Source organism: Pristis pectinata, chromosome 5, assembly GCF_009764475.1.
Source record: "Pristis pectinata isolate sPriPec2 chromosome 5, sPriPec2.1.pri, whole genome shotgun sequence".
NCBI lineage: Eukaryota > Metazoa > Chordata > Chondrichthyes > Rhinopristiformes > Pristidae > Pristis > Pristis pectinata.
Genome location: NC_067409.1, coordinates 1243715 through 1270839, shown reverse-complemented (window position 1 = coordinate 1270839; position 27125 = coordinate 1243715). Strand labels below are relative to the sequence as shown.

The 27125-nt window shown below is 45.9% G+C and overlaps 1 protein-coding gene across 1 annotated transcript in view; it reads left to right on the top strand.

Moving 5' to 3' along the window:
* The first annotated feature begins 452 nt into the window (after nt 1–452).
* The window catches only part of LOC127570687 (IQ motif and ankyrin repeat domain-containing protein 1-like), a 75923-nt gene continuing 49250 nt past the window's right edge, over nt 453–27125 (top strand). The window contains exons 1-3 of the mRNA XM_052016464.1: nt 453–492; nt 1789–1897; nt 3891–4010. Coding sequence (XP_051872424.1) covers nt 1828–1897; nt 3891–4010 — 190 coding nt within the window. The 5' untranslated portion in view covers nt 453–492; nt 1789–1827. The remainder of the gene's footprint in view (nt 493–1788; nt 1898–3890; nt 4011–27125) is intronic.

The following is a 27125-nucleotide window of genomic DNA, read 5'->3' as shown; positions in this document are numbered from 1 at the left end:
ACCCTCCAGTCTCCTGGTATGTCACCCATGGCTAACGATGATACAAGAATATCTGCCAGGGCCCCATTAATTTCTTCCCCACCCTCCCACCATACACTTGGTCAGACCCTGGGGTGTTTAAGACCACCAGCACCTGGTCTTTGGTAATGTGGATGTTCCAAGACCTTGGTATTCTCATCCTTGTAGTCCCAGAGCCTGTAACCCAGAAGATGGGATGAGTTGCATGGGATCTGCCTTCCATCAGGCAATCATCCCAGTGGATTTCCAATTTCTGGGCTGCCTGCCCCAGGGAGAGCAGATCCCAAGCTCTGGAGCAACAGGCTGCGGCAACACCGATCCCTGCCCTCCCATTGGACAGCTCCCAGAGCCGGAAGTCGTTGGCCGCTCTAAAGTTTCCCGCGCTCGGGGGGCGGGGCTTCCGCTGCGTCTGTTGCTTAGAGACGGAAGGTCAACAGCGAGATCGGGTGTGGAGCCCGGGTCCGGGCGGCGCTGGTGCGGTCCCTCTCGCCTGCCCCCTCCTCCCCACACTCCACCCTCCCCCGTCCCCACTCCCCTCACCCCACACCCCACACCCCACCCCCTCTCCCCTCCCTGCCCCCTCTCCCCTCTCCCCTGCCCCCTCTCCCCTCCTCCCCTGCCCCCTCTCCCCCTGCCCCCTCCTCCCCCTCTCCCCTGCCCCCTCTCCCCTGCCCCCACTCCCCTCACCCCACACCCCACACCCCACCCCCTCTCCCCTGCCCCCTCTCCCCTCTCCCCTGCCCCCTCTCCCCTGCCCCCTCTCCCCTCCTCCCCTGCCCCCTCTCCCCTCCTCCCCTGCCCCCTCTCCCCTGCCCCCTCCTCCCTCCTCCCCTGCCCCTCTCCCTCCCCTCTCCCCTGCCCCCTCTCCCCTGCCCCTCTCCCTGCCCCTCTCCCTCCTCCCTGCCCCCTCTCCCCTCCTCCCCTGCCCCTCTCCCCTGCCCCTCTCCCCTGCCCCCTCTCCCCTGCCCCCTCTCCCCTGCCCCCTCTCCCCTCCTCCCCCGCCCCCTCTCCCCTCTCCCCCTGCCCCCTCTCCCCTCCTCCCCTGCCCCCTCTCCCCTGCCCCCTCTCCCCTCCTCCCCCGCCCCCTCTCCCCTCTCCCCTGCCCCCTCCTCCCCTGCCCCCTCTCCCCTGCCCCCACTTTCCTCACCCCACCCCCTCTCCCCCTGCCCCCACTCCCCTCACCCCACCCCCTCTCCCCACCCCCACCCCATCTCCCCTGCCCCCTCTCCCCTCTCCCTTCCCCCTACCCCTCCCCCACCCAGTCCCCCTCCCCTACCCCACCCCCCTCCTCTCCCTCCCCCACCCTCCCCCTCCCCCACCCCATCCCCCACATCCCCTTCCACCCCGCTCCCCCTCCCCCACCCCCTCTCCCCACAACCCACCTCCTCCCCTACCCCCACTCACCACACCACTCCAATCCCTCCCACTCCCTCCCCCCACAGTCTCCCCCCACTCTCTCCCACACCACCTCCTCTCCCCACCACACCCCTCACCACCACATCTCTCCTCCCTCCCACACCCCTCCTCCCCTACACCCTCTCTCCTGCACCCCCACTCCCTCCCTCCTACCCCCCACTCCCTCTCTCCCTTCTCCCAACTCACTCCCCACTATTCCCCCTCTCCCCCCTCCAAGAAGTGTTCAGTAATCTCTCCTCGGCAAGGTTTATGCCCAGCACCCAATGTCCTCACCCTTGGGATTAGCCCTCTCCACAGAGCAGATTAGGGGCACTGCCTCCCTCTGAGTAACCAGATGAATTCTCTGTCTTTCAGTGACGCTCCTTGTGCAATTTCCCAGATGTTTTTAACACCATGTCCAGCCACAAATCCAAGTCAGGAGCCAGGAAAGCAATGAAAAAATCCACTCAGCCAGCAAGGAAAGGTATCCAAACTATTTGTCCATCTTGGATGCCGATTGCACCAACCAAAGTCCCAAGGAGAGAAGAGGGAGTGGGGAGGCGTCAGAGGTAGTGACCCACAGGCTGGGCCCTTAGTGCCCTGCAGTTGATTGTAACTCGGCCATAAATGCAGACTTTGCCAATGATCCTTTCCTCCGAGACAGACGGTTTGACGTGTAGTTGTTGTAATTTATACTCAGGAGAGGCTCTCTGACAGCTGTGTGATGTGACAGATCACCTGTTTTATTTGCAAACAATGCTGGAAATCTGAAATAAACACTCAGCAGATCGGGCAGCGTCTCTGGAGGTAGCAACAGAGTTCACGTTTTGGGTCAGATCTGATGAAAGGTCATTGAGCCAAAACTTTAACTCTGCGATAGCGCTGGAGAAGGTGCAGGGGAGATTCGCCAGGATGTTGCCCGGGATGGAGAGACAGGAGAGACTAGGTTTGTTTTCCCTGGAGTGGAAGAGGTTAAGATATGACATGATTGAGGTATATAAGTTATAGGGTAGATTGCAGGAATATTTTTGGTATTGGTTTATGATTGTCACTTGTACCAAGGTATAATGAAAATTTGTCTTGCATACCATTCATACAGATCAACTCATTACACAGTGCATTGAGGTAGTACAGGGTAAAAACAGTAACAGGATGCAGAATAAAGTGTCACAGCTACAGGGAAGTGCATTGCAGGTAGACGATGTGCAAGGTCATAACAAGGTAGATCGTGAGGTCAAGAGACCATCTCATTGTATAAGGGAACCATTCAATAGTCTTATCACAGGGGGATAGAAGCTGTCCTTGAGCCTGATGGTACATGCTCTCAGTCTCCTGTATCTTCTGCCTGATGGGAGAGGGGATAAGAAAGAATGACCCAGGTGGGTGGGGTCTTTAATTATGTTGGCTGCTTCACCAAGTGAGTGAGAGGTATAGACAGAGTCCATGGAGGGGAGGCTGGTTTCTGTGATATGCTGAGCTGTGTCCACAACTCTCTGCAGTCTCTTACAGTCCTGGGCAGAGCAGTTGCCATACCAAGCCATGGTGCATCCAGATAGGATGCTTTCTATGGTGCATCAATAAAAGTTGGTGAGGGTCAAAGGGGACATGCCAAATTTCTTTAGCCCCCTAAGGAAGTAGAGGCACCAGTGAGCTTTCTTGGTCGTGGCTTCTATGTGGCTAGACCAGGACAGGCTATTGGTGATGTTCACTCCCGGGAACTTGAAGTTCTCAACCTCAGTACCATTGATCTAGACAGGTGCATGTACACTTCCTCCATTCCTGAAGTCAATGACCAGCTCTTTTGTTTTGCTGACATTGAGCGCAAGATTGTTGTCATGACACCATGTCACTGAGCTCTCTATCTCCTTCTTGTACTCGGACACATTGTTATTTGAGATACCGCCCACTGTGGTAATATCATCTGCAATCTTGTAGATGGAGTTAGAGCAGAATCTGGCCAGACAGTCATGAGTATATAAGGAGTAGAGGGCTGAGGACGCAGACTTGTAGGGCACCAGTGTTGAAAATAATCGCGCTGGAGGTATTGCTGCCTATCCTCACTGATTGTGGTCTGTTGGTTAGAAAGTCAAGGATCCAGTTGCAGAGTGAGTGTCGAGTCACAGGTGTCAGATTTTGGTGATGAGTTTGCTTGGGATTACTGTATTGAAGGCAGAGCTGTAGTCAATAAACAATAGTCTAATGTAGGTGTCTTTACTGTCCAGATGCTCCAGAGATGAGTTTCTCTTATCAGAGGTGAATAAAACTAGAGATCGTAGGTTTAGGGTAAGCAGTAAGAAGTTTAGAGGGGATCTGAAGGGGACCTTTTTTCACCCAGAGAGTGATTAAACGCTGCCTGAGAGAGCAGGAGAAGCGGTGTCCAGACAAGCACTTGAATCACTTAAGCAGAAAAGGCTGTGGGCCAAGGAGATGGGATTTATCCATCTCCCATCTGATCTTCTCTTGTTCTTTTTCCTCAGATTTGGGAACTCGCCCTCTGACCAAAAATCCGACAACTTCCGGCTGCAACAAGTCCAGAAATGACAAGGGAAAGTTTGCTCCTGAGCTCTCCGAAGTGAAAGGCGAGGGCACTGTGGAAGGTAGAGTGCAGTTCTGGTGCTGAGTATTGTAGAGTCCCGGTGAGATGATGCAAGGATAATTGGTTTTTCGTTGCATCAAGATGTAGTGGAAAACATTTTTTTTGCATTCCATCCATACAGATCACTTCAAAACATGAGTACATTATGGTAGCACAAGGGAAAACAATAACAGAACGCAGAACATAGTGTTAAAGGTACAGAGAAGGTGAATGAGTGAGTGGGAAGACAAAACAATGGGTGTTGCTGCTGGGAAATTGAGAGGTCAGTGCAATGGGAGAGGAAGATAGGCTAAAGTCTTGCATGCATAGCTTTGCCTTCTGATCCAACCAGAACTTCACCTCAACCTGTCTGAGAGGTCTTATCTTGCTTTGCCAGTATATGCTGCCATCTCTGAGATGGCCTAGGCTCCCCCACCTCATTCCTTTTCACAATCAGCTTCCAGGCCTATGGCAGTTCTGTGCCTGTTCTCAGATCCTCAGCTAGGCTCACCCTGTCCTCCCTAAGGACATTTGCCTTCAGTTGTGCATTCATTACTACACACTAAATCAATATTTTGAGGACAACCTGAAACCACTTTGCTCAGGTTCTGCTGCCCACTATGTATCTGCTGGTCAGAAAGGATCCACTCAGCCTAATCCCACCTTCCAGCACAGGGCCTGTGCTCCTGCAGGTTACGGCTCTTCATGTCCACATCCAAGTGCTGTGTAAATGTGGACCTTTTCAGCCAGAGTTCCTAACTCCTGCACACTCTTGTGAAAACACTTTCTTCATCTCCCCTCTAATCCTGCCAGTAATTGCTTTAAATCTCCGCCCCTGGTTTTTGACCCATCTGCTGAGGGAAAAGGTTCTTCCAGTTAACTCCATACAGTCCCTCATAATTTTATACCTCAGTTAAGTTTCCTCTCTGCCCCCTCTGGGCCAGAGAAAACAATCCCAATTTATCCGATTTTTCCCCTAGAAGCAACTCTCTGCCCCCTCTGGTCCAGAGAAAACAACCCCAGCTTATCCGATTTTTCCCGTAGAAACAACTCTCAGCCCCGGCAATATCCTCATAAATCTCAACGTCACTCTCTTTTGCTTTATCACATCTTTCCAGTAATGTGGTGACCAGAACTTTGGGCAATCTCAAACCAGTGTTGAATACAGTTCCACCATAGCCTCCCTGCTTTTGTGTTCTGTTCTTCAACTAACAAAGGAAACATCCCTGTGTCTGAGGAGGATGATGTGAACATGTTAATGTCCTTGATCAGAGGGACTTTCCATGGAAACTCTTTCTAAACGGCACAACCTAAACACGCTTCGTACAGTACATGATTTACTATCCCAGGAGTAATAATACTGTGGGTGTGTTTCTGTGCTATATAACTCCATGACTATTGTGTAATAACATTTTGGGTGGCATCTTATCAAATGACTTTAGAAAATCTGAGTGACTATTTCTGCAAAATATTACAATGTCAGGTTCCAGGGCACGTGAATAGCCAGGGAATAGAAGGATATGGACCATGTGCAGGCAGATGAGATTAGATTGGCATCAAGAGGAAAGTATACAGTAAATGGCAGAACCCTTGGCATTGATGTACAGTGGGATCTTGGGGTGGTGTAAGTGGCAACACAATGCTTAGGGTGGTAAGGAAGGCAGACAGAATGCTTGCCTTCATCAGTTGAGGCATTGACGATAAAAGCTGGGAAGTCATAATGCAGTTGTACAAAACTTTTTGGTTCAGCCACATTTGGAGTATTGTGTGCAGTTCTGGTTGCCATGCTGTAGGAAGAGGAGAGGGTACAGAAGGGGGTTCACCATGAATTTGCCTTGATTGGATGGTGTATCAGCAATAAAGAGAGGTTAGACAAACTTGTGTTTTTTTCTGTTGCGTGTCGGAGGCTGAGGGATAACGGAGAAGTTTATAAATTTACGAGAGGCATAGATAGGGTATATGGTCAGAGTTTTTCCCCTATTGTAGTTCTTCTATTATTTTTATACTTCTGAGTGATTTGCCTACATATCTGCTCCTCTATTTCTGCTGACTGTAAAATACCCCCAGCAAAGTGTTTGTTCCTGAGCTCCATCCATATGGCCTCATTTGAGGAACCTTCTTGGACTGCTTGAGTAATATTGCAATGCCACCTCCTCTTTTGCATCCCCCCGCCCCCCCCTCCCCCCCCCCCCCATCGTTCCTGTGGCACCTGAAGATTCTGAGAATGCTGAACTGCCAGTCCTACCCCCTCTATTCATTCAAGTGTCTGTGATGGAACAACATCACATTCCCATGTGCTGATCGAGCTCTGACTTCATCTACCTTTCTTAATGTGCTCCTTGCATTTAAATAAACACAATTTAGCCTTGCATTCCTCCCATGTGGCGTTTTACGCCTATTAAAAAGTCATACAGCCCAGAAACAGGCCTTTCAGCCCATCATGTCCATGCCAACCATGAAGTATCGATCTACACTAACCCCATCTCCCAGCACGGTGTACAGCCTTCTATACCTTGGTGATTGTCACAAACCAGCAACAAAAGAAACACACTGAGCATGATTCAGTGTTAAAAACTATTTTATTAATCACTACTTATGATAATACGTAAAATAAAAGTTAAAAAAAAATGTTAGTATGTTAGAATTCAAGAATGTTAAACCTCGAACGTTAACCCCAAAACTAAACTCTTCGTGTGTGTGTGTGACAAAGTCCAAAACTCCCAGTTCCTGAATGGTTCTTAAAGTTCAGTTCCGCAAGCCATAAGGTGAAACATGAGCAAGGGCTTCTTCAACAACCACCGTTGTCTGAAGATAAGATGTAGATGTAGAAAAACATAGAGAGAGTACATACGAAATCCAAATGTTCCACGATGGAACCCAAACGACACTTCAGTGTTTACTCGGTAGTGACTTCCTCACCCCGAAAAGCATCCGAACCGTGGTCGTCCACACACAAATACCTGTTTCCTTCTACAGGTCAGCAACAAAGTGAACTCCACCGGATTACTTCCAACTTCCATACATGGATTTCAGTGGCAAACACAGTTATTGTTTCTCATCCATCGATAGAGAAAACAAGCAGGCTGGTGTCTCTCTCCCTTCTCTCTCTCTCTTTCTTCTTCTTCTGACCTCTTCAACAACGTCATTACGTCCTTTATCTTCTATTGACGTAAGCACGCCCCATACACACATACACACACACTCTCTATCTTAAAGGGACTTTCACTGAGTCCATAACACCTCCCACCTAAAAAAAAAATTTTCCCAAGAAAATTTTAACCGCGCATAGAGTTAGTAATGTTAATAATTATCACGCTACACAACTACAGACTATCACATTAGTACAGATACATGTTTCCCATTTAACATCGGGAAAGACAATCAGCAATCACATTATCTTTGCCTTTAATGTGAGTTATCATGAGATCAAACTCTTGCAAAATTAAACTCCAGTTTAACAGCCTTCTGTTCTTGTTTTTGACTCGGCTCAGAAACACCAATGGGTTATGATCTGTATACACAGTCAATGGTTTCTGAGCGGTGCAAACATATACACTGAAATGTTGCAAGGCTAAAACAAGCGACAGTAATTCTTTCTCTATGGTGGAATAATTCTTTTGATGCTCATTAAATTTCTTTGAAAAGTAAGCGACAGGATGGTCAATATCATCAAGGTCACCCTTCTGCAACAACACAGCTCCTGCAGCTTCATCACTGGCATCTACTGCTAATGAAAATGGCTTTTCAAAGTCAGGTGTTCTGAGCACAGGATGGTAGCATAAAATGGCTTTCAGCTTCTTAAATGCTTCTTGACAAGAATCTGTCCAAACAAACTTTACTCCCTTCTTCAGAAGATTAGTTAGGGGAAGAGCAATATCAGCAAAATTTTTACAAAATTTTCGATAATATCCAACCATTCCCAAAAATCTTCTAACAGTCCTCGTACCTGTGGGAATAGGGAACTCAGATATTGCTTGAACTTTTGCCTGAACAGGAGCTTGCTTGCCTTGACCTACAACATAACCAAGATACGTCACAGTGGCATGGCCAAATTCACTTTTAGCCAAGTTAACTGTAAGGTTAGCCTTGGAAAGTCTTTCAAACAACCTTTCTAACGCAGAGATGTGATCCTCCCATGTATCATTCCCAGTCACTAAGTCGTCAATGTAGGCATCTGTATGTTTTAACCCATGAATCACTGAATTAATCATTCTTTGAAATGTTGCCAGAGCATTTTTCATTCCAAATGGCAAAACATTGTATTCATACAATCCAGAAGGGGTTAAAAAGGCTGAAATTTCCCTTCCTCTATCTGTTAATGGAACACACCAGTACCCTTTTAATAGGTCAATCTTTGTAAGAAATTTTGCCTTTCCCACTCTGTCTATGCAATCATCCACCCTAGGAATAGGGTAAGCATCTGACTTTGTTACAGCATTCACTTTCCTGTAATCTGTGCAAAATCTAACAGTTCCATCAGGTTTAGGTACAATAACACAGGGCGAACTCCAATTTGAAGTAGAATGTCTAATAATATCATTTTCCAACATGTATTTTATTTCCTGATCAACAAGTTTACTTTTTTCCACATTCATTCGATATGGGTGTTGTTTGATTGGTTTTGCATCCCCAACATCAACATCATGGGTAATTACCGATGTTCTGTTTGGAACATCTGGGAACAGATTTTTAAATTTTAAAATTAATTCTCTCATCTGTTGTTTTTGTGAAACTTGTAAATGATCCAACTTCGTTTCAAGGTTCTCCAGGATATTTTGGTTTTTTAGTTTCGATGGAACAATATTTGGTCTAAATTGGCCTTCCTCAACATCAACATCAGGCATTCTAGAAACAACCTTTACACCATCCACCAAGGCCACCACTGAATCCCTCTCATAATAAGGTTTTAGCATATTTACATGACAGAGTTGTGTTTTCTTGCGTCTATCTGGTGTTTTGATTATATATGTTAGATCAGTCACTCGAGATTCAATAACATAGGGTCCAGAAAAACGAGATTGCAAGGGATTATTTTGGCTAGGGAAAAATACCAACACCTTTTGCCCCACTGCAAATGTCCTAGGCCGAGCACGTCTATCAAAATATGTCTTCATTCTTATCTGGCTTGTTTTCAGATTCTCTCTCGCTAGCTGGCAGACTCTCTCCAACCGAGTTTTAAATTTTTTGGACATGGGGAGGTCTCCATTTCCTCATTAACACTCCATTTTTGACATAATATCCAGTTGGCACTTTCTCAATCTCCTCACATGATAGAGCTTTTTCTTTCAATTCTGTCAACTCATGGTCCTTTGTCTGTTCCACCATAAAATCCTTCCTCGACAAAGACAAATCTTTAAATTCAGGCTCACTATAAGGATGTTGATCCTCCAGTGAAGACAGAAAAGTCTCAGATAAGGCATCATAATTTTCTTCCTGTTTAGGACTGTCACAAGGAACCACATCAGACTGCATCGGACTGTCTGTCTTGGCTAATTCTTTAGCTCTAGCTCGAGTCACCGCACATGATGGGTAAACATCTGGATCATTCTCAGACTCATCAATCCTTGGTTTGGTTGTTAACCGTACCACAGGATCACTTTCTCCATTTGCAAGGTCATTTCCCAATAACAAAGAAACTCCTTCCACTGGCAAACTAGGTCTTATTCCTATCTCGACTGGTCCTTCTACGAACTTTGACTTTAAAATCACCCTGTGAAAAGGGACAGACATGGTCTCACCTGTAACGCCTCGTACTAGATTTACTTCACCAGTGTCACTTTCTTCACCAAAATTTAAAACACTGTCCAGCAAGAGAGATTGACTAGCCCCAGTATCTCTAAGAATTTTCACTGGCACCTGGGGTGACTCATCATTCAGTGAAACAAAACCCTCTGATACATACGAACGGAATTCCTTTCTCACCTCCTCCAACTTTTCCGCTTTTCCCTCTTGCAAGGACTGATCTTTGACAGCATCTCCTAAACCTTTTTGATTTTTAATTGCCTGAAAGCAAGCATTGGGCCCAGCTTCCTTCTTTTTCTTCAAAAGGGCACAATTCACGTGGCCAGGTTTCCTACAGTAATAACAAGTACGCTCAACAGGTTTCTCCAGCCCTGGCTTCTTTTCATCTTTTCCTTTTTGATTACCTCCCAATTTAATCTCTGGTTTACCTGGATTGTCTTTGTAACTCTTTTGAAAGGTTTTAGGTTGTCCCCATTTGGATTTATGGGTTAAAGCATAATCATCTGCCAACCTAGCAGTTTCTTGTAAAGTTTCCACTGCCTTTTCATTTAAATATGTTGTTAATTCAGCTGGAACACATCTTTTAAAGTCTTCCACTAGTATCAATTCTGTCAATTTATCATAATCCCCATCTACATTTTTAGCCAGGAACCATCGTTCAAAACATATTCTCTTTCCATTGGCAAATTCCATATAAGTCTGATCTGCAGATTTCCTCAAGTCTCTGAATTTTTGTCTATAAGCCTCAGGGACCAATTCATAGGCCTTCAAAATAGCTTGTTTTACCTTGGTATAATCAGCTGCATCCTCAGCAGACAAAGCAGAATAAGCTTTTTGAGCTTTACCTTTAATCACACTCTGTACCATAAGAGCCCATCCTTTCCTTGGCCAGTTTGAACTCACAGCAACCTTTTCAAAATGTTGGAAATACTGCTCAACCTGATCCTCTTCAAACGGAGGGACTAATCGAACCTCCCTGCTGGCTGAAAAACCATCATCAGAATCAGATTCCGAACTCCTACGCTTCATTTGTAACTCATGCTGCCTCTGTTTTCTCCTCGTTATCCAGCTCCATCTGCTTCATTGCTAGATCAGCCTCTATCTTCATCTGAGTTAGCTTTTGTTCGGCCTCTATCTTCATCTGGGTTTGCTCTCGTTCAGCTTCTGATTTATTTTGCTCTCGTTCAGCCTCTATCTTTGCCAGCTGCACCTGTGCCTCAGAAATTGCTATTTCACTGCCAGGAAACTGTTTTAACACTTCCTTCTCAAACACCTTCTTTTCCACATAATGGCCAGCTATCAATCTCTGAATATCTGCCTTTCTCATAGACTGCTTTACTTCTGTAAGGTTTAGCCTTGTAGCAATCTTTATCAAATCATCCTTTTTCGCCACCTCCAATCCCTTTTGGGTTGGTGACTCCAAAAATGCCTTAATATCCATTGCTGCTGGTTTCCACACACACAAGCCAATTAAAAAGAATTTATGAGACCTCCCTCAAAAATCTTTGGATTGGATCCCAGACGAATCTCGTTAATCTGGGGAACAATCCCAGACAACACTCGTTAACCTTGGGAACTATCCCGGACGAATCTCGTTAACCTTGGGAACTATCCCGGACGAGCCCCCAATTTTGTCACAAACCAGCAACAAAAGAAACACACTGAGCATGATTCAGTGTTAAAAACTATTTTATTAATCACTACTTATGATAATACGTAAAATAAAAGTTAAAAAAAAATGTTAGTATGTTAGAATTCAAGAATGTTAAACCTCGAACGTTAACCCCAAAACTAAACTCTTCGTGTGTGTGTGTGACAAAGTCCAAAACTCCCAGTTCCTGAATGGTTCTTAAAGTTCAGTTCCGCAAGCCATAAGGTGAAACATGAGCAAGGGCTTCTTCAACAACCACCGTTGTCTGAAGATAAGATGTAGATGTAGAAAAACATAGAGAGAGTACATACGAAATCCAAATGTTCCACGATGGAACCCAAACGACACTTCAGTGTTTACTCGGTAGTGACTTCCTCACCCCGAAAAGCATCCGAACCGTGGTCGTCCACACACAAATACCTGTTACCTTCTACAGGTCAGCAACAAAGTGAACTCCACCGGATTACTTCCAACTTCCATACATGGATTTCAGTGGCAAACACAGTTATTGTTTCTCATCCATCGATAGAGAAAACAAGCAGGCTGGTGTCTCTCTCCCTTCTCTCTCTCTCTTTCTTCTTCTTCTGACCTCTTCAACAACGTCATTACGTCCTTTATCTTCTATTGACGTAAGCACGCCCCACACACACATACACACACACTCTCTATCTTAAAGGGACTTTCACTGAGTCCATAACATGATATACATGCTTGTACATCACCGGGGGCATAATTTTACAGAGATTAGACAAAGATATAAGGGGGATGTCAGGGGTAAGTTTTTTTTACACAGAGTGGTGGGTGCGTGGAACACACTGCCTGCAGAGGTTGTGGGGGCAGATACATTAGGGACATTTAAAAGACTCTTAGATAGACACATGATTGATAGAGAAATGGGGGACTATGTGGGAGGGAAGGGTTAGATAGATCTTAGAGCAGGATAAAATGTCAGCACAACATCGTGGGCCGAAGGGCCTGTACTGTGCTGTAATGTTCTATATTCATGCTTCGTTTTCTTTCTGTATTGGGGTGTTTCTCTTCCTCCTACAGATGGACAAGACATTGGTAAGGCCATATTTTGGGTACTGTGTACAGTTCTGGTCACCCTGCTGTGGGAAGGATGTCATTAAGCTGGAGAAGGTGCAGAAAAGCTTTCTGAGGATGTTGCTGGGTCTGGAGGACCTTGGTTATAAAGAGAGGCTGGATAGGCTGGGACTTTTCTTCTCTGGTGAGGGGTGAAGTTGTCGAGCGTTATAAAATTATGAGGGGCATAGGCACAGTCTCTTCTTCAGGATAGGGGAATCCAAAGCTAGAGGTCATAGGTCAAGTGAGAGGGGAAAGATTTAAAAGGAACCTGAGTTGCAACTTTTTTCACACAGAAGGTAGTGAGTATATGGAACGAGCTGCCAGAGGAAATGGTAAAGGTGGGTACCATTATGACATTTAAAAGGCAGTTGGACAGTTACGTGGATAGGAAAGGTTGAGAGGGATATGGGCCAAATGCAGGTGAATGGGACTGGCTCAGTTTGGCAATTGTCGGCACGGATAAGTTAGGCTGAAGGGCCTGTTTCGGTGCTGTATTGCTCTGTGACTAGACTGCAGTCCAACTGTGTGTACCGTTCCCTTGCAATATTAGATTAAACCCTTCACAGCTGCACTAGCCAAGCCCCCTGCAATTTTGCACTCATTCCTGTTCATGTGCAGATCCACCTTCCTGTGAAACTGTCCCATTGATCCAGAAATCTGAAGCGCTCCCTCTATACCATCCCCTTAGCCAGCTATTCATCTGGCCTATCCTCCTATTCCCGTACTCACTAGCATCTGCTCTAACTCCATCTACAAGTTTGCAGATGATACCACTGTTGTAGGCCATATTTCAAACAGCGGTGAGTCGGAGTACAGGAAGGAGATAGAGAGCTCAGTGGCATGGTGTCATGACAACAACCTTTCCCTCAATGTCAACAAAACAAAAGAGCTGGTCATTGACTTCAGGAAAGGGGGCGGTGTACATACACCTGTCTACATCAATGGTGCTGAGGTCAAGAGGGTTGACAGCTTCAAGTTCCTGGGAGTGAACATCACCAACAGCCTGTCCTGGTCAAATCATGTAGATGCCACGGCCAAGAAAGCTCACCAGCGCCTCTGCTTCCTCAGGAGGCTAAAGAAATTTGGTTTGTCCCCTTTGACTCTCACCAACTTTTACTGATGCACCATAGAAAACATCCTATCTGGATGCATCACGGCTTGGTACGGCAACTGCTCTGCCCAGGACTGCAAGAAACTGCAGAGAGTTGTGGACACAGCCCAGCGCATCACGGACACCAGCCTCCCCACCCTGGACTCTGTCTTTACCTCTTGTTGTCTTGATGAAGCAGCCAGCATAATCAAAGACACCACCCAGCCAGGGCATTCTCTCTTCTCTCCTCTTCCATCGGGTAGAAGATACAGGAGCCTGAGGGCACATACCACCAGATTTAAGGACAGCTTCTACCCCACTGTGATGAGACTATTGAACAGCTCCCTTATACGTTGAGATGGACTATGACCTCACGATCTACCTTGTCATGACCTTGCACCTTATTGCACTGCACTTTCTCTGTAGCTGTGACACTTTACTCTGTACTGTTATTGTTTTTACCTGTAGTACATCAATGCACTCTGTACTAACTCAATGTAACTGCACTGTGTAATGAATTGACCTGTACGATCGGTTTGTAAGACAAGCTTTTCACTGTACCTCGGTACAAGTGACAATAATATACCAATACCAATGTGGCACCAAAAGTAATCCAGAGATTACAACTTTGGACATACTGCTGTTCAGTCTAAGACCTAGCTCCCTAGAGTCATGCTGCATGACCTTATCCCTGTTTTTACTGATGTGATGTTATTGGTACCACTGTGGAGCACAATCTCTAGGTCTCTTCTCTTCCTCTTTGGAAGGCCCTGGAACTGTCCTGTGCTGGCAACAGGGAGGGAGCACACTGTCCTTAATTCACACTTACAGCTGGAGAAGAGCCTGTCTATTCCTCTCACCATGAAGCCTCCTACCACCATTGCCCATTGCTCTGCCTCCTTTGTGCAGCTGAGCCACCCCCAGTGCTGTGATCTCGGCTCGGGCTAGAATTCCCAGAGAGACATTCACCCCTACCATTTTTCAATGTGGGCAATCAGTTCTGCAGTGAGACGCACTCTTGAGGCTCTCCTGACTACCTGCCAGCCTCACTTTATCTGCCTAGTGATTACCTTTATCTCTATTTTTTTTCATGCATTAGCCCCATGTCCCTTCATCCCTTTAGTTTCCAAAAAACTATCGATCCCTGGAGAAGGTGCAGAAGATGTTTACCAAGGATACTGCCTGGATTAAAGGGTATGATCTATAAGGAGAGGTTGGACAAACTTGGGTTGTTTTCTCTGGAGCGGCAGAGGCTGAGGGGAGACCGGATAGAAGCTTATAAGATTATGAGAGGCATAGATAGTCAGTATCTCTTTCCCAGGGTCAAAATGTCAAATACTGAAGGGTGCGCATTTAAGGTGAGGTGAGAGTGGGTAAGTAGAAAGGAGATGTGAGGGGCAAGTTTTTTTTACACAGACAGCGGTGGGTGCCCTGGAATGCACTGCCAGGGGTGGGGGTGGAGGCAGATACAATAGAGGCATTTAAAAGGTTCTTAGATAGGCACCTGAGTGTGCAGAGAATGGAGGGATATGGAGCTTGTGTAGGCAGAAGGGATTAGTTTACTTAGGCATTTAATGACACATTTAATTTGTTTGGCATAATATTGTGGGCTGAAGGGCCTGTTTCTGTGCTGTACTGTTCTATGTTCTCTGCTTTCCAAAGATTCACCACTCCTCAACTGACTCCCAGTAAGAGTTCCCTCTTTGCTCTGGACCAGTAGCAGAGCCATTTGAATTAAAAATCTTGGTTATAATTCTGAGTAACTTGCTGTTGATATTGAGTTAGACAGATAGCGGTTAGCATAATGCTATTACAGTGCCAGCGACCTGGGTTCAATTCCGGCCACTGTCTGTAAGGAGTTTGTATGTTCTTCCCGTATCTCTGTGGGTTTCCTCCGGGTGCTCCGGTTTCCTCTCACCTTCCAAAAGACGTATGGGTTAGGAAGTTGTGGGCATGCTACGTTGGCACCAGAAGTGTGGCGACACTTGCGGGCTACCCCCAGAACACTCTACGCAAAAGATGCATTTCACTGTGTTTTGATGTACATATGACTAATAAAGATATCTTAATCTTAAATCTTAATAATCTTATTAACGTTTGCCTTCATCGGTCAGGGCTTTAAGTATAAAAATTGGGAAGTCATGTTGCAGCTGTATAAAACTCTGGTTAGGCCATGTTTTGTGTGCAGTTCTGTGTGAGTATTGTGTGCAGTTCTGGCCACCCCTTTACAGGAAGGATGTGGAAGCATTGGAGAGGATGCAGAAGAGGTTTACCAGGATGTTGCCTGGACTAGAGGGTATGAGCATTAGGGAGAGGTTGGACAAACTGGGATTGTTTTCTCTGGAGCGTCGGAGGCTGAGGGGTGACCTTATAAAAATTATGAGAGGCATTGATAGGTTAGGTAGTTAGTGTCTTTCTCCCAGGTGGAAAGATGCAGTACTAGAGGGCATAGAATTAAAGTGAGAGGGGGAAAGTTTATTTACAAAGCAATTTTTTTTTTACACAGAGAGTGGTGGGTGCCCAGAACATACTGCCAGGGAAGTGGTGGAAGCAGATGCGATAACTACATTTAAGATGCATTTCAACAGACACTTGAACAGGCAGGGAATGGAGGGATATGGACCATGTGCAGGCAGATGGGATTAGTTAGATTGGCATCATGGGCTGAAGGGCCTGTTCCTGTGATGTACTGGTCTATGTTCTAAGTTTGTGAGGATGTGGTTCAGCTCAGTCTGTGAGACAATTGTAATGGTGGGAGCCTGGGAAAGAGTTCAGGTTTTGGTGACTTTGATCAACCTTGGGAACGTCTTGTACTCATGAAGGTTTTTATCAAAGATGATCGTGGAGGGGGATGAGTCTTCGAGGAATATCAGTCAGCTAATGTAACCCTTGGTGGATCCTCCCCAGGTTACAATGTGCAACGTTACATACCCCATCGTTAAAGGCCATTGGAATGATTGAGAGGGATTTCAGAGAGTAGCCAGGACAAATCCAGGAATCTCACTCCACTGAAGGGCGACACTTCCCTCATTGTGTCTGTGCCAATGCTAGTCCCACTGTCCCGCTCTTTTTTCACAGTCTGCATGTTTTCTTTTCTACTATCAGTCGAATTCCCTTTGGAAAACTGCTGAATTTGTTTTCATGCATCCATTCGGTCTCGAGTTCTAGTCTCACTGCATGCAAATATCCTACTTTCTGACCCTTTGGTTCAGATCCAATTATATCCCTTGTCACTGACCTGTCCGCCAGTGAGATTATACCCTCCACCCTCAAGTTTCACAAGTTTGAGAAAACTGAACTAGTTTCCATGTTCTTATTTAATACTGCTTCAATCTCCTGAAATGAGTCCAAACAGTTAATGAGTCAGATGTAAGTTATTAAGCAACTGTATTTCACAACAGTCAGCAAACACAGGAGCATAAGGAGAGCATTTCACCCCTGACTTCAGCTGTATTCTTTCAAAAAGATTACAGCTCATCTCCATAAAGTCTGACACACAAACGTACTTGGACAGGTACATGGATAGGAAATGTTTAGAGGGCTATGGGCCAGACACAGGCAAATGGGACTAGCCTAGATGGGAATCTTGGTCAGCATGGACCAATTGGGCTGAAGGGCTTGTTTCCATGCTGTATGACTCTATGGCAAAGAACATAATCCATGTATTCTGCAGCTTTACTTCAGAAACAAACCACGACATTCCCCGCACTGGTGAAGGGACCTGCTTCACACTACAGTGTTTATTGTGTTGGATGTGCGCAAAATCTGCTTCAAAACCTCTGGCTGAGCTCTTCACTGGAATAAAAGGGTTGCAGAGACTTTCTGACACCGTTGGTGTTCCTCAAAGGCAGAGTTACAAAGTCCTGTCCTTCCTTCCCAGCTCGCCTCTCCAGTTTCTGTCTTGTACTTGACATTGAAGTCTTCACCCAGAGTACATTGTGCCTTTGCTGTTCTCTGTCTTGTCTTGCACATGTTCGACATGGCTGGTTAAAGGTCACTACACAGTTATTATTAAGTAGGTGAAGGTGTTGAAGGTCGGAGGAAGTGGCTTTCTCTGGTTGGAACTAATCAATACCTGGTACTCCTGGGGTTTGTGTGTCAGCTGCCATTTAACAATGGAAAATAGGAGCAGGAGTGGGCCACTCATCCTGTCCCGCCACTCATCCTGTCCCACCACTCAGTGTGATCATGGCTGATCTGCCCTGGGCTTCAGCTCCTCTCCTGTGCCAGTTTGCCATACTCAATACCCAAATTTTACAAAAATTTATCCACCTCTTGTGATAAATACCTCCCAATAATCTTGGCCCCTGAATGCCTGCTGAATTTCAGAGAGTCACCACCCTCTGTGAGAAGTTGTTCCCACACATCACAGTTGTAAGTGACCGGCCCCTAATCTTGTAACTTCTTGTATCTTTTCCCCTCATTTGCGATTCTCCCACCAGTGGAAACATCCCTCTCGTGGCCCCTTAGGACCTTGTGTTTCCAAAAATTCACCCCTCATTCTTCTAAACTCCAAAGAATGAGATCTAATTTGTTTATCTGTTGCTGATAGGACAACTCTCCCATCCCATGAATTGCCTCAATGAATCTCATTTGGACTGCCTCCAGTGCCAGTATATCCTCTCTTAAATAAGGGGACCAAAACTGTACTTGGTACTCCAGTTACAATTAGAACAAGACTATTTCTGAACCCCCTTGCAATAAAGGCCAATATGCCACCTGCCTTCCTAACCACTTGCTGCAGCTGCCTGGGAAACACCCAGATCCCCCTGGAATTCACTCATCTGCAGTCTTTCTCTGTTTAGGTAATCTGCCTTTATGTTCCTCTTGTCAAAGTGCATGACCTCACACTTTCCCACTTTAAACTCCATCCAAGCTTTCACTCACTCACTCAATCTGTATCCTGTTCCACAGAACGTAGAATGGCACAGCACAGCAACAGGCCTTTTGTCCCACGAGGTTGTGCTGATTTAATTAAGCTAATGACACCTTATCCCTTCTGCCTGCACAATGTCCACATCCCTCCATTCTCTGCACATTCATGTGCCTGTCTGAGAGTTTCTTGAATGCTTTTATCTTATCTGCCTCCACCACCGCCCCTGACAGCGCATTCCAGGCACCCACCACACTCTGTGTGTTTTTTTTAAAAAAAGCCCCTCTCGCCTTAAATGCGTGCCCTCTAATATTAGATATTTCAACCCTGGGAAAAAGAAACTGCCTGTCTACTCTATCTATGCCTCTCATAGTTTTATAAACTTCTATCAGATCTCCCCTCAGCCTCCATAGCTCACACATGAACAGGATCCGTATTCTGACTCCCTATCTTCTGTGGGATAACCAATTTTCAAACCATGCTAACACACTTCCCCCAATACTGTAAACTTCTGTGTACCTGCTTTAATATGTCGCCTTGCCAATCACAGTATATCTGGAGGTTCCCATCTATTGATTCTACCTGTTACATCCTCGAACTCCAGCAAATTTGTAAAACCTGATTTACCTTTCATAAAAACCATGTTGACTTGCTTTGGTTACATTGAGCTTGTCTAAGTAGCTGGCTATTTCTTTCTTGATTTTCAAATCCAGCATCTTGCTATGAACAGCTGTTAAGCTAACAGGCCTTTAGTTACCCCATTTGAGCTCCCCTCCTTTCCTGATATTTGCAGTTTCCAGTCTACTGATACCTTCCTAGAACTTGCTGAGTTTTGAAAAACTTTAATCAATGTCTCCACTATTTCATCGTTAAAATCCCTTGGCTGTAGGCCATTGGGACCTGGTGACTTGTCTGCCATTAGTGTTTCTAATACTTTGCCCCACGTGATAGCAAACATTACAAGTTCTTCTGTACTGTTTTAAAACTAGACCATCAGATATTTTTGAGACCAACACACAAAGGAGCTGGAGGAACTCGGCGGGTCAGGCAGCATTTATGCAGTTGACTTTTGGGGTCGACACCCTTCATCAGGGCTGGCTTTGGGATATCTGTGGGATATTTATGTTGTCCCCCACCATGGGGACTGATGCTAAATATTGATTTAACGTCTCTCATTAATAATAATCCTGTTTTGCTCTCTGGGGGTCCCATCCTTACCATTGGAATCCTCTTCCTTTTTATATGTCCATAAAAACCTCCACTGTTTGTTTCAATATTACTTGCCAGTTTCCTCAGTTTTCTCCCTCCTTATTAGCCTTTCATTCTCTTGGTGCTGGCTGTTGTAAAATTCCCAGCCTTCTGATCCACTACAAGTTCTTGCCACTTTGATTTAATATTTTCTTTGATCTGCTTCATTATACATAACTGGGCAGAGGCTGAGCTGATTATTCCTGAGCTGGTTACTGGTGACCAGATATTGCCCAGTGAGTTTGAGGAGCTGACCAAGATTGCCTCATTCTACACTGGTCAGAGAACTGAAAGGACTACTGTTCAAGGAAGGAGGGAGATAGACAATGAGGACCTAAGGCAACTGAGCTGGATCATTTTGCTCTGATGCACCTTTAAGAGGATGTCAAAGTCCTCATCTTTGATCTTGGCACTCATACGTTGGTCAACACCATCCTTGATCTTGGTGCTTATGCAGTGGGCTCCTCTATCTTCGATTCTGGCACTCATGCATTGGTCAACACGATCTTTGATCTTGGCACTTGCACTCTGGGCTCCTCCATCTTTGATCTTGGCACTCACGCAGTGGGCTGCTCCCGTATTTGATCTTGGTGCTCGTGGACTGGGGTGTTCAACAGGCAGGGCAGACCCACCAGAAATGGCAGCATGGTGGGATAGAGCGGGGAGGGACTAGCCCTTGGAGTCCTCAGCACTGACTCCAGACCCCATGATGTCTGATGGCATCAGGTCAAACATGGGAAAGAAAATCTCCTGATGGCTACCTACATGCTTCTGTGTTCTACAACACTTGAAAGATGCACAGAGATTAGGAAGGGCTCAGAACGTAATGTGGATGGGGATCAGTGTGGGTCGGTAGCCCCACCACTGACAAGCCAGGTGAATCATGAGCAACACAGCTGCCAAACTGAGCAACATGCAACTGGCGCAGGAATAACCACCAATCCCAAGTCACTAATACATCTGCCAATGACGATATTGGTATGACGACTACCATGTCTGTAAGGTTTCATTCTGTGAATATGACTGTCAGGCTGTTGCTTGACTCATCTGTGGGAAGTTCTCCCAATTTAGATGGTTGTAAGGTTGAGATCTGAAGCATGTATGTACTGTGAGCAGCCTTGGCCCCTCAAGCCTGTCCAACGTTTAATGTTTAAGATCTTGGCCGATCTGATTGCAGTCACAACTCCATGTTCCCCTCAACTCCAGTAACCCGTCACCATGTGCTTTTCAAGATAACAGCTCCCCCTACTTTAACCATATTCACAGACTTTGCTTCCATTACCCTTTGAGGAAGAGAGTTCCACAGACTTGCCACCCTCTGGGAGGAGAACAGCAAGTATGGCAGATTCTTCCAGATAGCATCTGTTATTGAGGTGGATCGAAGCAGCAGTAACTGCTCTTCCACAGTTGTCCTGCTGCTATAGTCTGTTCCAAACCAAAAAATTAAACTGCAGGTACTGGAAATACTTAGCACGTTAGGTGGCATCAGTGGAAAGAGAAGTTAACTCTGCTTCAGGTTAATAACCTTTCATCAGAGTTGAATGGCTTGATGTAATCTATGGGAGGAGAGTCCACCTACTGACCTAACCACAGTGGGGTATTGTTTACTGGAGTCAGACCGGCATCTCATTCAATAAAGGTGATGATGTGCACTGGCTTTCTCAACAGCAAGCTGAAGGTTAATCACTACTCCCTCTGCATCCTTCATTGGTTGCTGTGCTTCCTCACAGTATCCAATAATTGGGCAGGGAAAGACTGGACGGTGCGTTTGTGAGAATCCGTTTCACTTTTTCACTACAGTCACCGTTATTTTGCAGGCAGAAGAGACGGAGAGGAAGTCTTGTGTGAGATGCCACGTAGATCTCCAACCCAGCCCCTGTTTTATGACCTGAAACAGAATGAATCCCCAGGAGCTTCATCTCCCTTCAACCAGAGGAACTCAAACAATCAGGGCAAAGCTGCTCAAACCTCCAGAAGGGTTGCGGAATGGCCAGGCTACCCCGTCAGCTCACCCAGACAGGAGAGGGCTATGGCTAGTATTGAGTCCCGGGTGAAAGAGGCCATCGCCTCTGGGCTGGCACAAACAAGCGATACCTTCCAGAAGAAGATGGACCTTCTTCAGGACACATTTGAAGCAAACAGCAGGAGAACTCAGAGAGCTGTGGGACAGATGTGTAACTCTGTGAACAGGGTGAAGGTCAACCTGGAGATAATGGACACCACACTGGAGACGATGAACACCCGGCTGGTGGAATTCCAAAAGGGCATTAAGACCGGACTGAAGGAGCTCACTGTGGAGGTTGGCAACCTGGCCTCTTCACTTGGGTGGAAGGGCCAAAACTACCTGGTGAATAAGAATGACGGCTATGCTGGTAATCTGCCTTTCTCTGGGATTGGCACACCACAGTCTGTGCCAGATGACTGGTGGAATACCATGTGAGTGCCCACAAGATCAGTGGGAGTCATGGATGCGTATCGTGGGCTATGGTCTCCTCAGGGACAAGAACCAAAGGAAGACAATGATTAAAGTGTTGGGAAAAAAAAACTTGTCATGCATCACAGCAGAATTCTTGTGTTGTTTGCACTAGGAATTATTAGAAAAGGAAACTGGTGAAATTGGTTTATTATTGTCACTTGTACTGAGGTACAGTGAAAAAAATTGTTTTGCATACAGATCGATTCATTACATCAGTGCATTGATGTAGTACAAGGTAAAACAATAACAATGCAGAATAAATTGTTACAGTTACAGAGTAAGTGCAGTGTAGGTAGACAATAAGGTGCAAGGCCATAATGAGGTAGATTGTAAGGTCAAAAGTCCATCATACTAGGGGACCATTCAATAACAGTGGGATAGAAGCTGTCCTTGAGCCTGGTGGTACATGCTTTCAGGCTTTTGTATCTTCTGCCCGATGGGCGGGGGGAGAAAAGAGAATGTCCAGGGTGGGTGGGGTCTTTGATTACTTTGGCAGCAAGAAATGTAGACAGAGTCCATGGAGGGAATGCTGGTTTTTCGGATGTGCTGAAATGTGTCTGCAACTCTCTGCAGTTTCTTACGGTCCTGGGCAGAGCAGTTGCTGTACCAAGCTGTGATGCATCCGGATAGGATGCTTTCTATGGTGCATCAATAACAATTGGTGACGATCAAAGGGAACATGCCAAATTTCTTTAGCCTCCTGAGGAAGTAGACGCACCGGTGAGGTTTCTTGGCCGTGGCATCTACGTAGTTGGACCAGGACAGGCTATTGGTGATATTCACTCCTCGGAACTTGAAGCTCTCAACCCACTTGACCTCAGCACCATTGATGTAAACGGGTGTGTACACCACTGCCCCCTCTCCTGAAGTCAATGACAAGCTCTTTTGTTTTGCTGACATTGAGGGAAAGGTTGTGGTTCTCCTCCCTCAGTCCTCAGGCCTTGGAAATGAGAAGCTGATTGACAGTTGGGCCCTTTCACACGAGCTGGCCATGCTCTGCACAACCTGTGCACCCTTTGCCAGGAGCTCTGCCTGGCGCTTTCTGTTCTCATAACTCCTAAACTGTTAATGCTTCCACTTGTCCAGCCAGAACCATTGAATCTTTCACTACAGCCAGGTTTACTTTGATCACATTTGTTCATTTCTTCTTTGGATGCTGATTTGAGGAATTAACACTTTTCAGCTCATTTTCCCCCGATGATTTCCATTCCCACACCGCCCCGCCCAGTCCCTTTTCCCAAGTCTCTCATCGTTTCCCCTGGTGTCTCTTCATTTTCCATGGTCTCTTCTTGCAGGAAAGTTTGCTTGCTCGGTTAGGAAAGATTTACATTCATTTGGCAGGGGGAAGGGGCAGAGTAGATGTACAGTTGGAGGTGATATGCTGTCATGGGTGTGATATGGCTCATGGGAGGAATGAAAGGCTAAATTGCATCAATTTTAATGAAAGGAATCTGGTTAGGAAGATTGATGAACTGAGAGTTTCAATCCAGATAAATGTGAGGTATTACATTTTGGGATATCAAACCAGGGTAAGACTTGTACACTGAATGTTAGGGCTTTGGGCAATATTTTTGGAACAGAGCGACCTCTGTGTGCAAGTGCATAGTTCGCTGAAAGCGGCGTCACAACTAGACAGGGTGGTAATGAAGGCGTTTGGCACACTGGCCTTCATCAGTCAGGGCATTGAGTATTGGAGTTGGGAAGTTATGTTGCAGTTGTACAAGAAGTTGGTGAGGCCACACTTGGAGCTTTGTGCACAGTTTTGGTCACCCTGTCATAGGAAAGATGTTACTAAACTAGAAAGAGTGCAGAAAAGATTTCCCAGGATGTTGCCTGGACTTGGGGGCCTGAGTTACAAGGAAAGGTTGTGCAAATTGGGACTTTATTCCCTGGAATGTAGGAGATTGAGGGGTGACCTGATAGAGGTATATAAGATCATGGGAGGCATGGACAGGGTGAAAGCACATAGTCTTTTCCCCAGGGAGGGGGTGCAATAAGATAAGATATCTTTATTAGTCACATGCACATTGAAATATGCATCGAAATGCATCTTTTGCGTAGCGTTCTGGAGGCAGCCCACAAGTGTCGCCACGCTTCCGACGCCAACATAGTATGCCCACGACTTCCTAACCCATACGTCTTTGGTATGTGGGAGGAAACCGGAGCACCCGGAAGAAACCCACGCAAACATGAGGAGAACGTACCAACTCCTTGCAGACAGTGGTCGGAATTGAACCCTGATCGATGGGGCTGTAATCGCGTTACGCTAACCGTTACACTACCGTGCCTGCGGAGGTGCAAAAACAAGAAGACATGGGTTTAAGATCAGAGGTGAGAGATTTAAAAGAGTTCAGCTTCTTCATGAAAAGGGTGGTGCGTACTTGGAATGAGCTGCCAGAAATAGTAGTTGAGGTGGGCACATTAGCAACATTTAAAAGCCATTGAGATAAGTACATGGATAGGAGAGGTTTAGAGGGCAGTGGGCCAAACCCAGGCAGAAGGGACTAGCTCACTGGGCAACACAGTCGGCATGGATGGGTGTGTTTCTGTGCTGTATGATTCTATGAGAGTGTTGATCAGCACATGGGAATACGATGTTGTTGCTCTTAAGCATGGTTGAAAGAGGGGCAAGTTTGGCAACTCAGCATTCCAGGGTACAGAAGCTTCAGTTATGGGTGGTGGGGAGGTAAAAGAAGAGGTCTGTGCAGTATTGATTAAGAAGTCCATTATTGTGGTAACAAGCGAGGATGTCTTGAAAGGCTCTTCAAGTGAGGCCAATAAGTAGAGCTCAGGAACAAAATGGGGGTGAGAAGGGTTTATACTGCAGGCCTCCTAACAGCCTGCAGGAGACAGAGCACAGAAAATCATAAAAAATGCAGATGCTGGAAATCTGAAATAAAAACAGGAACTGCTGGAAATGGTCCCCAAGTCAGGCAGCATCTGTGGGAAGAGGAACAGAGCTAATGTTTCAGGTCGAATACCCTTTGTCTGACCTGAGAGGTTAGTGCTGCTTCTCTTGTGACAGAGGAGCAGATATATAGACAAAAGGCAGAGAGGTTCAAGAGCAATAGGGTTATAGTAGCAGAGGACTTCAACTTCCAGAGACACAAGATACGGCAGATGCTGGGATCTGGAGCAACACACAAAGCGCTGGAGGAAATCAGTGGGTCAGGCAACATCTACAGAGGGAAATGGATGGTTGATGTTTCAGATCGAGATCCCTCATCCAGACACAACTTATGTGTCGGTTTCTCCTGGGTGCTCCAGTTTCCTCCCACATCCCAAAGTTGTGTGTTGGTAGGTTAATTGGCTGCTGTAGGTTGTCCTTAGCACGTAGGTGAGTGGTTGAATCTGGGGGTGGGGGTGGGAGTTGATGGGAATATGAGGAAAATAAAAAGATTAGATTAATGTGGGGTTGGTGTAAATGGGTGGTTGATGGTTGGCATGGACTCAGTGGGTTGGAGGGCTTTTTGCTGTGCTGTATTTCTCTCTCTCTCTGATAGAACCATAGAACACTACAGCACAGAAAACAGGCAATTCCGCCCTTCTAGTCTGTGCCGAAACTTTATTCTGCTAGTCCCATTGACCTGCACCCAGTCCATAACCCTCCAGACCTCTCCTGTCCCTGTACCTATCCAATTTGTTCTTAAAGCTCGAGTGAGCCCGCATTTACCACATCAGGTGGCAGCCCGTTCCACACTCCCACCACTCTCTGAGTGAAGAAGTTCCCCCTAATGTTCCCCCTAAACTTTTCCCCTTTCACCCTAAAGCCATGTCCTCTCCTACTTATCTCTCATAATCTAGGTGGAAAGAGCCTACTCACATTAACTCTGTCTATACCCCTCATAATTTTGTAAACTTCTATCAAATCTCCCCTCATTCTTCTATGCTCCAAGGAATAAAGTCCTAACCTTTTCAATCTTTCCCTGTAACTCAACTCAGACCTGGCAACATACTAGTAAATCTCCTCTGCGCACTTTCAATCTTACTGATATCCTTCCTATAGTTAGGTGACCAGAACTGCACACAATACTCCAAATTTGGCCTCACCAATGTCTTATACAACCACACCATAACATCCCAACTCCTATACTCAATACTTTGATTTATGAATGCCAGGATGCCAAAAGCCTTCCTTACAATCCTGTCTACCTGTGACGCCACTTTCAGGGAATTATGTATCTGAACTCCCAGATCCCTTTGTTCCTCCACACTCCTCAGTGCCCTACCATTTACTGTGTATGTCCTACCTTGATTTGTCCTTCCAAAATGCAACCCCTCACAGTTGTCTGCATTAAATTCCACCTGCCACTTTCTGGCCCATTTTTCCAGTTGGTTCAGATCCCTCTGCAAGCTTTGAAAGCCTACATTATCATCTAGATCATTGATATAGACAACAAACAACAATGGCCCCAGCACAGATCCCTGAGGCACGCCACTAGTCATAGGCCTCCAGTCTGAGAAACAATCATCCACTACCACTCTCTGTCTTCTCCCACACAGCCAATTTCAAATCCAGTTTACAACCTTTCCATGGATACCTAGTGTCTGAACCTTCTGAACTAACCTCCCATGTGGGACCTTGTCAAAGGCCTTACTAAAGTCCATGTAGACAACATCCACAGCCTTTCCTTCATCTATGGCTCTCATCTATGCCTATGGCTCTCATCTTAGGGAATGTAACCAGGCAAGTGGTTGGAGTCGGTGGGAGAGTATTTTGGAGATGGTGACCATAACTTGGTAGGTTTCAAAGTAGTTATGGAAATGAACAAGGATAGTCTGGAAATTAAGGTCCCGAATTGGGGGCAGGTCAAGTTCAATATCTTAGGACTTAGTAAGAGTAGACTGGGAACAGGAATTTGCAGGTCAGTGTACTTTTGACAGTCATAAAAGTGAAACAATAAGAGTTCCAGGCCAACAAAGGAAGTTTTTTTAGAAGTGATGAAGAGTAGTGGATATTATCTTACATGG